This window comes from Acomys minous, assembly GCF_964271855.1.
Source record: "Acomys minous genome assembly, chromosome: 2".
NCBI lineage: Eukaryota > Metazoa > Chordata > Mammalia > Rodentia > Muridae > Acomys > Acomys minous.
In genome coordinates, this window is record NC_140484.1 from 102873894 (window position 1) to 102888370 (window position 14477).

General features: G+C 45.5%; 1 protein-coding gene across 2 annotated transcripts in view; it reads left to right on the plus strand.

Moving 5' to 3' along the window:
- CERS3 (ceramide synthase 3) overlaps positions 1-10737 on the plus strand; it is a 104216-nt gene extending 93479 nt beyond the window's left edge. For both annotated transcript variants that reach the window (XM_084773349.1, XM_084773348.1), the window contains exon 11: positions 8708-10737. In XM_084773349.1, coding sequence (XP_084629475.1) covers positions 8708-8890 — 183 coding nt within the window. In that variant the 3' untranslated portion in view covers positions 8891-10737. The remainder of the gene's footprint in view (positions 1-8707) is intronic.
- The last annotated feature ends 3740 nt before the right edge of the window (positions 10738-14477 follow it).

Consider the following 14477-nt stretch of genomic DNA (forward strand, 5'->3'; position numbering starts at 1 on the left):
TTGAAACAGCTTCATTCAGCCTTACAGCAAGAGCCTAAGACAGTATCTGCCAACCTCACCCAAGGTACCTGAAAATGATGTGTACTGGGCAAACGGGGGCAAACTGAGGTGAGATGGACTCACCCAAAGCAGGAAGAAGTGAGCAGAGCGACTCTAGGTGCCCCGGGTTCTGGCAGCATCAGCTCTCAGGCAGAGCTACCCACCAAGGGACCAGAGACTAGGGGACAAATGACTCAGCATCATCTCCACCCGCCGTGGCTCCCAAGTTGGGGGTTTCTGGACTAAAACAGCTTCCAATGATGGCAATTCTGCCAAGGCTCCGTAGGGAACAATGCATTTCCCATTCCCTTTTGAAAGTGGGCTGGTTGACTGGGGCTGTCAAATCATGATTTGTCTGGCCCTAGAGGAGCGCAGGCATGTTACTTCTGAATTTTCTTTATTCAAAAACCTTGCCAACAACAGCAGCCCTGCTCCTCTGAGATGGGAAAGTGGCACTGTCCAGCAGGAACTGTCTGCAGTGTGTGTCCCAAGTCTGCTGCCAAAGTCTGCAGATCAGTAGGTGTCGAGGGACACATGCAGCTGGGCCTCGGCTCAGCCGACTGCTGCGCCACTCGCTCCAAGGCCACGGGGCCAGTTCTGAAGCTGGAACGTGGCCACAGAGAGCTGAGACAGGTTGGAAGTAACTGAGACAATTTCTGGAAAGCTGATGATTGCAAGGGCCTGGCTGAGCACAGCACACTGGAGAACAGGGTCTCTCGCAACAGGAGGACGTTGGGGGATTTGCTCTGTGCAGCTGAGGGAGTCGTGGTGCCATTTGCTGAAATATGGAAGATCAGATGAGAACACGAGAACTTGATGAGATAGTTGGACAGCTGAGAGACTAGCTAGCTTGAATATTTGAGTCTGAAGCCCAGGGGACAGGTCCCTGTTATGAATATGAATTTATAAGTCATCTACACTTAAATGGCAAAGTATTGTCAGGATATAGATTCATTTCTTTACTTACTTGCTCGCTGAACAAGTAACTGTGTGCCTGCTAAGGACATGATGGAATCATTCCAGAGAAAACAGCAAAGGAAGATAGTTTATTCCCGTATGTTCTGACTCTTCCTGTCCCATTCTTCTCCTCACCTTCTGAAGAGGTGTGCACTCTTGAGGCCATGTTTTGTGTCACGACTATGCTTGGCTATAGGCCCAGACTTTTAAGACTCTTTAAGACTTTCCCTAAGTGGTACTATCTGGTATATAGAACGCTACACCTGTCCTTTGACGGTCTCGTCATTATTCATATTGATACGCTTCCTCGTGGCCATGGCTGTGGGCATCTCAGCTGGAATTGCCAGGCAAGCTTACTGGATGCTGACAAAGGATGCTTTGAGGCTTGTGTGTGAGGTGCGTTTGAGTTTCTCCTTCCTTCATCCTCGTCACACCTTGCTTTTGACCAGACGTTTCCATGGTTGCCAGTTTGATAAAGTGAGGTTTCCTGTCCTTGTGTTGGTTATAGTTCCCCCGTGAGTACCTTGTGCAGTGCGTCGGTCTGTGGTGCCACGCCTTCTCTGGGCTGCTGCTCACGTCCGTCCCTTGCTCTCCTGTCAGTTGAGTTTTTCATTCTCAATGTTACATGTGGAGTCTATGGATTTTTTTTTGTAAAAAAATCTTGAATACTAATATTTGAAATAAACTTTACCAATTAAAATTTAAAACAAAGCTTCTGGACTTAATCCTGCTGTGCCAAGGTATTCTCCTGCCATAAATCCCAGGAGATTTGATTGTTTTGTTCCAAACATTTCTCTGCTCAGGTAGGGATGAGCGGGTGTTAGCATAGGATCCACAGGAGGCATAGCATGGCTATTTGAGAGGACTGGATTCCAAGTGCTAATCTCCACAGCAAATCATATTTACTTAGTGAAGTCATTCCAAACTCATCACCAGCTGGTGGCCACTAGAGTGTAGTGTGTTTTTATGGATCTGAAGGGAGTGACAGAAACCCTGGGTCTTTTGTTTGGTTAGTTTTAGAAAAATGAAGGACGGAAGAAAAGAAGGAAGGGAGGAAGGATGGAAGGAAGGAAAATTGGAAAATCTAAAGCTCCCTAGTGTATCCTGGGCTGGGCTGTCACCATGCTGTGACAGCAGGAAGTGTCTAAAATCTCCAGTATTTTTCAACTTTGAAAAATGAAGATACCATTTGGAATCTGTCTGACCCTAAATATAACTCTTTGTTTGAAGTTTATTGGCAAAAGTCTGTAGGTCTTAGAAAAACAAAACAAAGTTTCAGGAATTAGAAAGAAATCAAATAACAGATTATAATGTAATAGTACAATAATTAAATTGTACTTAAATGAAAATTTGATTATAACTTCATTAGATTTTGTTCATAATTTAAGAAAATAAAAATTTTTTACTCTACATTAGTGAGTTGGGGGCAGAATAAAAAGAAGCGTTTATATCTGCCCCTGAATCCAAAGAGAAAGCATCTTGTATGTGTGGACCAGCACAAAAGCTTCCTGTTTTTTCTTCTGCAAATAAGAAATGATCACCAGATTATTCTTGAGGCCATGTCCACCCAAAGCTTAAAAACCTTAAAAATAACAAAACTGGAGCCCTTACTTGCAGATTTCCAGACTTACCACAGGCATACACCTAAGAAGGCAAGCATGACACTGCACGAAGCAGGTGCACACGTCGGTGACATGAGAGAACACAGAGGTCACTCACCCTGGACAGATCGTTCTGCTACTGAGCCACAGAGGCCACTCAACAGGAAAGAGCGGTTTCTTCAACAAGTAGTTATGGGAAGTTGGACGCTCACATGCCAAGGAATGAAACTTGACTCTCAGGCCTCACAATGAGCTAGTCATTAGATGTGTTCATCTTTATGCCCTGCTTCTAGAACATGCTGTGTAAGGACCACCTTTGGTTTTGAGAGGCCTTAAGCCAGAAGGTCAGATTTAGGCTTTTTGCTCTCTGCTATGTGTGGGATATTCTGACACTGGCCTTGGGTTTCCTTCACAGTCACTATGATTTCAAGTCCGTCCCCTGAATGCACACCTTCTCTGCCCATGTGATCTGCTCAGTTAGTGCATTTGTCAGGCCTCGTCCTATTTAGTGATGTGAGGACTGCAGAGCTCAGCTGACAAAGTCACAATTTGTTTCTCACCTCATACTTGTCCTGAGCCTTTTGTGGACACAAAGGGATTTGTTGCCATGGAACTTATTAAAAGGCCTGGAAAAACTGATATTCATTGATATTCATCCATCTTTCATTGTGGAATAAATAGTAATAGCTTGTTTTAGAGCAGCAGTTCTCAGCCGTTAGGTCTTGACCCCTTTGGAGGTCAGAGGACCCTTTTACAGGTCGCACATCAGATATCCTATGTAGTGGATATTTACATCATGATCCACAAAAGTAGCAAAATTATAGTTGTGAAGTAGTGGGAAAAAATAATTGTATGCTTGGGGCACATCACAACATGAGGATTGTAGCATCCGGAAAGTGTAGAAAAAAAGTGTTCTAGAGGAACCAGGCAGGTTTTGGAGAAAACGTTGGCTGAATGCTAGAAAGCTGTTTGCTAATTCTAGGAGCAGGTGATGTCAAATGGTAAGCATATTAACAGTCTTTGGCGGGGGCTGCCCAAACCTTAGGGTGGGGGCTGGCGGTGAGGAGCACACGCCCCTGTACGCCTTGGTGAGCGTAAGACCTATGCAGAGTTTGCAGAGCCCTGTGGCTGCTGAAGCTCAGAGCCACCCTGTACTCTTCAAAGGTTTGGATCCTTCTGGATTTGCTACATTTTCTTGTGTCTTTAGTGAGTTGTGGAAGGTCCAGGGCCAACAATCTGCACAAGCCAAGTTCTAGTGGCCCGGAAACAGAACCTGGCATTTGGGTTGGAATACAGCAAGTGAGAAGTATGCTAAAATAAATGGAGTTGTTGTACCAAGACTGCTGTATGTACAAGGCAAATGTTGACACTGAAAGCACCCAGGTAGTGTTCTAGAGAGCACTGTTCTTTGCCACGTGTGTACACTCTTGCAACCCCTAGACAAAAGAATTTGGGTTCTTATTTCTATTAGGTATTTTAATTGCTGGAAAGATTTTTAGTTGTGTTTTCTTTCCTAGAATATAGATTGTGCTACTTATCTTAGGTTTTTCTAACTCCAGCTCACTAGAGAATTTCATTTGTCCAGCATCCCTTAGCTAGTGTCTGTCCAAATGGTGCTTTGTAAATCATTAATAAGTTGACAAATCTTGTCCTAAATCTTGACCATAGTGTGTGTTGTGTTGCTTATTTGTGTGTATGTGTATTCTCTCTCTTTCTCTCTCTCTCTCTCTCTCTCTCTCTCTCTCTCTCTCTCTCTCTCTCTGTGAGAAAAACCTCCACTGTGAGACGAGGTCTCCCATAATTACCCAGCACAGCATACGCCAGGCTGGCCAGCCCACATGCTTCTGGGGACTCTCATGGCTCCCCTTCCCTTCTCGCTATAGGAACATAGCAATAGCAGACTAGTTGGCATCTCTCTCTGGCTTTTTGTAGGATCTGAGGATCCAAACTCAGACCCTGAGGCTTGTGCAGCCAAGTGCTTTAGCCACTGAGTCATCTCTCCAACCCTTGAGTATCTTTTTGGGTGTTTGGTTGTTTGGTTTTTGAGACAGGCTCTTGTTATGTAGCCTTGGCTGGCCTGGAGCTTGCTCTGTAGATCAGGCTGGCCTTGAACTCATAGGATCTACCTGCCTCTGCCTCCTAAGTGCTAGAATTAAAGATGTGTTCCACCACACCCAGATGAATGCCCATTTTAATTGAAATATAATGAACATGTCAGTGTTTGTCTAGCCTAATAAAATCATTTATTTGGGGATAATTTTTATTATTTTAAAATTTATGCCTAAAGGCCAACCCTGATGGTACCAAAGTCACAGTCAGATAGGAGATTACCAACTCTCAGCCAGTGAGGAAAAGCTGGAACTGAGTCACAGGCCTCCTGGGTTGGCTGTCTCCCGGTGCTTACACCACCTAGCTCTGTCCAGCAGGGGACTGTAGAGCACCATGTTTAGCCTGTGTAGCTCCTTGCTATATGGTGGCTTTGTCAAAGTCACCTACCTGCCCCAAACCTCCTGTACTCACCAGTGTTATATTTCTGACTGTTAAGTAAAGAGAATGTTTCATAAGTCCAGTGATCGTGATGGAGAATCTTACTGTTCATACTGACTGCTCGGTTCAATCTGTCTCTTGGTAAGCCCGTTAGATGTCAGTACTGCTAGTTATATTAAAGATGTTACATGTAAAATGAAAGTGAACATAAAGTGATGTTTTGTTAATATTTGAATAACACACTTTTGAATATATATTACCAGATCTTGTATAGCATATAAACATCAGCATATGACCTAGCAGAGTCTTATCGGCAGGAACTCTTGGGCCCCTGTCTGGGCTCTGACTCATTATTAGAGCCAGCAGTTTTTAATTCTACCAGATACACAGTCTTTACTAGCCTGTGGCTCAATTCCTAGGTAATAGAATCCCTCAAAACATACTTTTATTTTATTTTTTTAAATACATTTTTATTAATTTATACATATTACATCTCAGTTGTTAGCCCATCCCATGTATCCTCCCCTTCCTCCCTTCCTCCCACTTCCCCCCTACTCCCCTCCCCTCCCCTAAGTCTGTGTCTGAGGGGGACCTCCTCCCCCTGAATATGCTCATACGGTATCAAGTCTCTCCTTGGTGACCTATTATCTTTCCTCTGAGTGCCACCAGGCATCTCTGTCCAAGGGACATGTTCAAATATGGGGCACCAGAGTTTGTGTGAAAGTTAGATCTCCTTCTCCACTCAACAGTGGAGAATGTCCATCGGCTAGTCCGGGTAGGGGTTCAAGGTTTTTACTGCCTATTTTTTCCTTGGGTGTTGCCACAGTTTGCGGAGGACCCCAGGGCCCAGACTCGCCTGTAGTTTTCCAGGACCCGCTGGATCCTTCCATTTCCTCTTTCTCCCAGGCTTCTCACACCTAAAGTTTCAATAGGATGTCCTCCCCTCTTACCCACTATTCTGGTAGGTACAGTCAAAACATACTTTTAAACAACAACACAATGGCCTAGCTGTCATAAAATGAAAGGCGTTTCCAACAACTTTGTACATTTATGTGTGAAATGTGTGTGGCTATGCCAGAAGACATAACATATTCATACACTTTCATGGATGGGAAGGCTGTAAGCACAACTGACACAGGTGTATGTTTGGTGGCTCAGATGTCCCTGGCAGTTTTGTCATTAGTAACTTGTCTTCAGGAATTGGAAGTTCTGAACAAAATAGAATGTAATCTTTTGGTTACATGTACAGTTGCATTTCTGGGAAATTCAGAATATAGTTATCTGTTCCTCCATATCTGCAGATCTTGAAAGAGACAGCTTCCCTTCCATGTTGCTGCTGCTGCTTCCTCCTCCTCCTCCTCTTCCTCCTCCTCTTATTCCTCCTCTTCCTCGTCTTCCTCCTCCTCTTCCTCCTCCTTCTCTTCCTTCTTTTATGCTGAGTTTAGGAAAGACACTGTGAATTGGCCAAGCACATGACCTGAGGTAATATCAGGCACTACAGTTACAGAATTCTTTTGTTTTACTAAATTATACAGTATTTTATTTTTTTCACACTGAGGCCTGATAGACAGACACTCCACCCTCCTTCCCAGGGGCAGTGTCAGTCTAGGAGACTTCTGTGCAGGATTACTGTGAGAAGCTAGGAGAAGAAACAGAACCTCAGTTAAGAATTGTCCTCAAAGAAGCTTTTTATTATATAGTGAAAGTAGAAAGCACTCTAATTATCGGCAGTAAAAATATCCTGACAACTAAATGCCTAGAGACTAATACTTTACTTGGAAAAAACATTATTTCCTTTCAGTTTTATCTGTTTTTCCCTTCATGTGTGAATATATTTTTAATCAAATCCAACTCTCACTCCCTCTTTCAACTTCTCTCAGGCTACTTCCCTATATTCCCTTCCCAAACTCATGTCCTCTGTCTGTAGGTCTGTCTGTCAGTTAGTCTGTCTGCTTGCCTGCCTGTCTTCCTGCCTACCCACCTATCCATCCATGCATCCACTCATCCATCCATCCATCCAAAGCCCACTGAGTTGATTCGTATTGTTCATATACACATGGGTATAGGCAGAGCTGTCCACTGTACCATGGGCAACTATCAAGGACCCTGTGGCTAAGGAAAACTGACTTTCTTCCTTGGCAGCCACCTACTAGTTAGAGATTCTCAACTAAGTGTGGGGCCTTCTGAGCCCCACTGCCCATCCATGCTGGAATGCTGACTAGACTAGTCATGAGCAGGTCTCATGCAGGCAACCACAGCTGCTCAGAGCTCATATGTGCAATGCCTGTCATGTCTCACCTGAGTCTTTCTGTATGTACCCTCTTCTGTGATGTTCCCTGAGCCCTGGGGAGAGGGGACCGGATATAGATAGGCTGTTTGCGGGGGGCATTCTGAAGCCACTTACTATCCGCATTTTGATCATTTATGGTTTGGTTTTCTAAGGGAACCTCCATCCACTGCAAAGAGAAGCTTCTCTGCTGGGGTGTGTGAGCTAGCCTGGCCTTTGCAGATAAGGATAACCATTTAGAAGGCAGTTGGCTGCTCTGTCAACTTAGCAAGGTGCCAGTAGTAGGTTCTGCCCTCTAGCCATGCATCCCCAGCAAGGCTTAGAGTGCCAGGCATGTGTTCCTTCTGGTTGAACAGCTTTAAATTCAATCAGATAGCTTAGGCCACTCTTGTACCAATGGGCACCTGGAATCTTGCCAGATGAGTACTATTGAAGTTCATAGGGGTCACAGCTGGGCAACGCTGCTGCTGTCTTTCTCCCCCCCATCCCCCCCACCCCCCACCCCCACCCCCACCCCCCGCAGCCTGCCCAACATCTTGACATGCTGGGACCATGAAAGCTGGCCTTCCAGGAGGAAGCCTCCGGGTCAGTGCCAGCTTGACTTTTGCAAATCCTGTGACTGAAGTGTCTATTGCCTTCAACAATAGGCTCTTACCTACAAGTTCTGTGGACAACTAAGTACAATGGTAATAGCCTCTATTGTTTTGTGGTCTTTGGGTGCCCCCCCCCAATAACTCAAAGGGAAACAGTCCACACCAAGGACTAGGCTTTTTGTTTAATGTTTGATTTTTACAGAAAAATATTCAAATAGTATTAATAAAATGGACACTTTAAAATTACATTCATGTATGCTGGGGCATGTATCATTGTAGGCATGCATGAGTCAGAAGACAACTTGTGGGAGTCAGTTCTCTCGTGCTAGCACATAGGGCCTGGGCATCAAACTCAGGTCTCCAGACTGCTGAGCCATTTTACCAGCCTGAGGTTGAGTTTGGATGTGTGTGGGGGGAGTGGTACCCATGGGAGCCAGAGGAGAGCATCACATTCTCTGGAGCTGGCATTATAGAGTGCTGTGAATCACTGTTTGGGTGGTGGGAACTGAACCTTGGTCCTCTGCAAGAGAGACACACATTCTAAACAACTGAGCTCACACTCTGGGCCCCAGATTTCAGTCTTTAAAGTCTATTTCTGACTTGTGCTGTGGTGTGCCTCTGTGGTATGTGGCATTTGGGTTCTTTAATGGGAGCCAGCTTTCTAACCTAGACCCACATGTGTGCTCGCTCATGGAATACTATTAGAATGTCGTCATTCACAGCCCATTCTTTCCTTGATCCAGAACATGCAGGATGTGAGAAGTGATGATGAAGAGGAGGAAGAGGAAGAAGAGGAAGAGGAGGAGGAGGAGGAGGAAGAGAAGGAGAAAGAGGAAGAGGGCACCAAAGGCAAAAAGACAGACTATTTGAAGAATGGCCTTGGAACCAACAGGCATCTCATTCCCAACGGTCAGCATGGCCGTTAGCTTGACAGCATGCTGCCAAGACACTGGGAAGGCCGACCACTCCCCCACCCACTGCTGTGAGCCCACAGAGACCCCGCCTGCCCTTTATTTTATTTTAGATGGAGTCTCCTATGTCACCCAAGCTGGCCTGCGACTCAGTCTCCCTGCCTTGTGATGACATGTTAAAAAGTGGGTTCCCATGGATTTCCCAGCCGTTAAGCTGAACGCAGAGAGCTCAGCCATCTTCCCGGGCAGGTGCCGGTTCTCCTTGTTTCCTCCTTACAGATTTTGAAGCAGTTGACTTTCTCAGGAGCTCATTTTGTTTGAACTCTCTTACCTTCCCACCTCATACATGTTCAGGGTGGTTTGATGAATGTCCAGCAAACCCACTTTCTCCAGGTGTTTGGCCACACGAGTGCCTCATTTTTCCAAAACTGTTTGAAGGGGCAAGTGGGCAGTTGCCAAGCCAAAGGAGAGGCCAGGCCTCCAGGGCTCACGAGCCACCAGGGATAGCCGAGGTGCTTCTCTCTCCAGTGTTTCTGATGGCATCTGCTCTACTACCTCACAGAATTAGGGTACAGATTGTGAGATAATAGAAGGGGGAGCCTGTGTTTCCTGCAGGTGTTAGTGACCCTCTTTTCACTGATTCCAGCTTTGACAAACGAGACAACCCTGGCTGAACTTGGTGTGAGAGCCCTCATCTTAAAAATGGCTCTTAATGTATAAGATACCTGGAGGTCCAAAGCCTGGAAGCCTGTTTCTGTTTGGATTGGTAGCCCTCTGATAATTCTTAGGAATGATTCTTAGGTGACACCCCTCTCCCCCAGAACCTTCCTGGCAGGGTCCTGGGGCCCAGGGAAGGACGCATTGCTGGAAAGCTGCCCCATGCTGCCAGCCCCGAGCCCCTTCCTCAGGCTTGCAGAGGTGCCATGGGTGCCAGGGTAGCTTGGGGGCCACTGAGGAGAGTGGGAGCCAAGTGAGGTTGCTCTCTGAGCCATATCACCCAGGAAGCCAGCCCCAGGGCAGCAATGCACCCTGGGAGGAGCTTCGTCTTGGGAAGGAACTCCTGGAAGTAGAAAGAGGAAGCCACACTGTGTTCTTGGGATCCAGCTCATTCTGACTACTGAACGGTGGAGCACGCAGTAGGCCACCAGGCACCTTAAGCAGCAAGAGTCCTGTGCACACTACATGGTCTGAGAGTTTCAGTTCTCAATTTTTAAAATAGTGTGTGTGTGTGTTTTTTTTTTTTAAACCTTCAGGCTAAGTGAAAGCAAGCAAGCAAGCAAGTACACAAACAAACCAAACTCTTCAGAATTCTGTTCCCAACAAAATGTCTTGTTAAAGAATTGGAGGAAAGACAGAAAACAAGTCTCAGATTAATATTTGTTTTTTATGAACACGCTACCATGTGCATTATATCTGTAATGTGAGCTCATTTCTAAAATGTCTCTACTCCTGTTAGGGCATAGCTGTTGGTTTATTGTTTTTAACTTTGATGAAAGGTCACACTAAGATATTTTTATGTGTCCAGTTGACAAAGTATTTCCCCTTGATTTATTTTGGTTTTCTTTGATTACAGAATCTTTTCTTACTTATAGTGAAACACTGTTTACTGCTATATCCTCCAACTCTTTTTTCCTGCCTTTGACTGTAGAAGGTAAAGCTGATCTGCTAATCTCAGCTCTCAAATAGCTGAAGCACTATACTTCAGAAGAGGTAGAGGTATGCCCTGGAGCAACACTGGCAGGCTCCTATGGTTAGGAAAGCTGCTCCCCCCTTTCCTGTAGCAAACGAGGTCAGGACTGTGTAAGGTGATTTTGTAAAATTATAAGCCACGGTGACTTACAATAAAATAAAAACAACCCCCACAGCGCATGATGACTGAGTAGTTTTGGAACACATCATATGGCCTCAGAGAGAGAACTACAGATCTATATGCATAGTGCAAACAGAAACACACCAGTGTTCTAGAAAGATCCTGCTGGAGATATGAGGCAAGCTGCAGAGAAGGGAGCTTGGTGCAGACACTTATACTGCAGACCTTGGCGTTCCAGCTGGCAAAGCCCTGTCCTGACAGGGTAGAGAACAGAGCCCCTGGGCATTTGTATGTGTAAATCTAGGCATCTCGGACTCATGAAGAAGAATGTTTACCACTGCACCTGTAAAACTGAGTCGCCTCCTGACAGGACAGCATCAGAGCCCTGTGCAGAGACAGCACGGGTATTACGAGGCCAAGGCTGGGAAGATGGCTCAGCAGGTAAGAGCACTTGCTGCATGAATATCAGGATCTGAGTTCAAATCCACAACAACCATGTAAGAAAGGCTGGGAATGGCTGTGTGTCCCTTTGACTCCAGTGTTGGGATGGAGACAGAACCAAGAGGATTGCTGGGGCTTACTTCAGGTTCAGTGAGATCCTCTGTCTCAGGGGAATAAGGTGGTGGGTGGTCAAACGGGACATGTGGCGCCTTCCGTGCTCACACATCCATATACCACATGAGGGATGGGGGGAGATGCACAAGATGGAAAGAAAACACAACAGGTAGCTTCTAAAGGAATTTTATAGCTATGTTTTCCACATCTGCCATCAAAGGCTGTAGGAAGACAATTTGCTGCCTATTAGAATTATCGATGGAGCTTTTAAAAAAATTACTCTTTGCAGCACCTTTTCTCGATACCCCTGGGATGAGAGATAGTCCTGCACTTTAGCAGAGCCCTGGGTCTTCTGAGAGCTGTCCAGCGCTGCTAGCTTTATTCGTGGTAAGAGTTTCATGCACTCAGAGCTAGGGCAAGGCAAAGGTGCAGAGTTAGTGAGATGGAAAGAAAAAAGGGAAACCAGCAGGTGAAGCCAACAGCTCACACTACAACTGCAGCTGTGACGGTGGATTTCAACAGCAATTTATCAATAAGCACCCAGTGTAAAAATGGAGCTCCAGATCAGATTTTTTAGAAAACATCTCAACTACATATTGCTCAGAAGACATGCAATATAAATATCAGGGTGCAGGGGTGGGATGTTAAAAGCCAGGCCTCCTTGTGCAGGCCTGTGATCCCAGGTCCTTGGATGCTGAGGAAGGAGGAATGCAAGTTCAAGGGTGCATGGTGCACAGAGTGAGTTCAGGGCCTACATGGCCAGACTAGAAAGATCAAAGATCCTGTCTTAATAAAACAGGGCTGGAACACAGCTCAGTGTGTTAGTGCACTTACTTTCATGAAGCCTTAGGTTCCATCACACACACACGCGCCCGCACGCATGCACACACAGAGAGTCAAGAACTAAAAGACAGAATGGTATAGTGTGCAGACTACCACCCTAAAAGCTGCTATAGCTCTCCTGATGTCAGAAAAGGGAAAGGAGAGCAGTAGACAGGGAAGGAGAATATAATAATAACCGATGAGATGGACTCACCAGGGTAATATTTAAAACCCATCTGACAATAGAACCTAAAAGACATGAAGAACATTTCACAGAATTAAAAGGAGTAAGGAGCCAAGTCACAGCCACAGCTGCCTGGCTTGAGCACCTCTCTCAGCATCTGACAGAACAGACAGAAGTCGAGTGGAAGACTTCAGCAGTGAAATTAACAAAATTCACCTGCCACATATATGGTACCCCACTCAATAACTGCAGAATACCTATTATTTTCAAGTGTACCTCAAACACTTTTACCAAAATTGACCATGTGATGGGCCAGAAACCAAATCTCCCCAATTTTCAACAGTATAAAGTCAGTGATTACTGTGAAATTAAACTGGAACTCTGTGACACTAGGGTAAACAGAAATATTTCCACATATTTTTAGCCTAAATAACAGAATAAAGAAGACACAGTTCTGCTTGCGGATATCAACAAGCCTGTTCTAAAACTGGTTTGGAAAAGTATGGCCCTTTGAACTGTATTCTGAAAATACTCAACTGAGAAGGACCCCTCACCTAATAGTAGTCGGGCTTAATCCACAGCTGCAGTAACTCACACTGTGGGGGCAGGGAAGGCGTACAGGCCGGTGGAATAGAACAAAGAAATCTCCCCTGGGAGCAGCTTGGTGGTAGAATGCCTGCTTAGCCTCTGTGAGGCCCCAGAAGCCACCCCCGCCCCCAGCTCGGGGAGTGTGTGAGAGAAAGAACGAACCCCAAAACACATCCACACAAGTAGGGCCAACTGGTTTGCATATCTTTTAAAGCAGCTGGATTTTTACAAAGTGGGAAAATAATCCAGTGGTGCGTGAATAATTTCAGTAGTATGCGGTAGAGCAATGGCATACAGAAGTGAGCCCTGACCCAAGCATCATGCTACACAAAACTTAACTTTAAAAGAATGATGGGCTTAGATGTAAAATACAGAACAACTCTGCTGCTTAGCTGGTTAAGGTCTTGTCTGGTAAAATATAAACTGGCAGACTATAAACTTTTTGTGGTTCTAGGGATTGAGGTGCTACGCAAGGGTTCTAACACTAAGCTACATCCCAGCCTTTGGCTTTTTGATAAAGGGTCTCATTATGTAGCCCAGGCTAGCCTGGAATTCATCTTATTTTCTCTGTCTCAGCTTCCAGAGTAGTGAGATGACAAGGTACGTGCCACTATGTCCATCAAGACCATAACCTTTTCTTTTTCTTTTTTTTTTTTTTCTTTTTTGGTGGGGAGGGGAGATCACTGGATTTCATTAAACTATTGTTTCTGTAAAGGTATCGGCTGTCATAGGGTTAGTATTGCTGTGATGAAACACCATGACCAAGGCGACTCAGGGAGGGAAGGGTTTATTTGGCTTAGGCTTCCACAGCACAGTTCATCATCCAAGGAAGTCAGGACAGGAACTCAAGCAGGGCAGGAACCTGGAGGCAGGAGCTGAGGCAGAGGCCACAGAGGGGTGCTGCTTCCTGGCTTTGCTCTCAGTGACTTCCTCAGCCTGCTTTCTTATAGAACCCAGGACCCCAGCCCAGGGATGGCCCCACCCACAGTGGGCTGAACTCTCCCACATCAATCACTAAATAAGAAAATGCCCTACAGGCTTGCCTGCAGCCCAATCTTATGGAGGCTTTTTCTCAACTGAGATTCCCTGCTCTCAGATGACTCTAATCAAGTTGATGTAAAACTACCCAGCACAATTTTCTGGAATATGTAAAGAGAAGCTAGGCTCCGAAGAAAAAGATCTGTAACCGCATCTCCAAGCAAAGGCTTGGTGCTGAATATCTGATAGCTTCTAAAACTGCCCTCACCCACAAGGTGATTTGTTGAGCTTTACCTTCTGTGACTGAACAAGGACAACGGCCAGCGATTGCTGAGGCTCTCTGGGTGAGAGGCGTGAGTCGGGACTTCCTGTTTGTGTGTGTGGTTTGTTTGCTGTGGTACTGGAAATTGAACCTCGGCCCTCTTGCATGTTATGCAAATGCCTGCTCTGATACTGAAGGGGCAGTTTTAAATGGTTGAATGCCTAAAGCCAGCAAGAAGGGCCTTTCCCAAAGTGTCCATACTGGTTGGCCACAGTTGGCTTCACGATAAATGTCCTGTCCCTTATGGCTTTAGGCAGGGCATAACCAGACCTCAGGACTGGTGGTCTAGCTAAGGGAATGAAGTTTGAATGGGTCTTCCATCCCCTCACTTTGCAATTTGCTT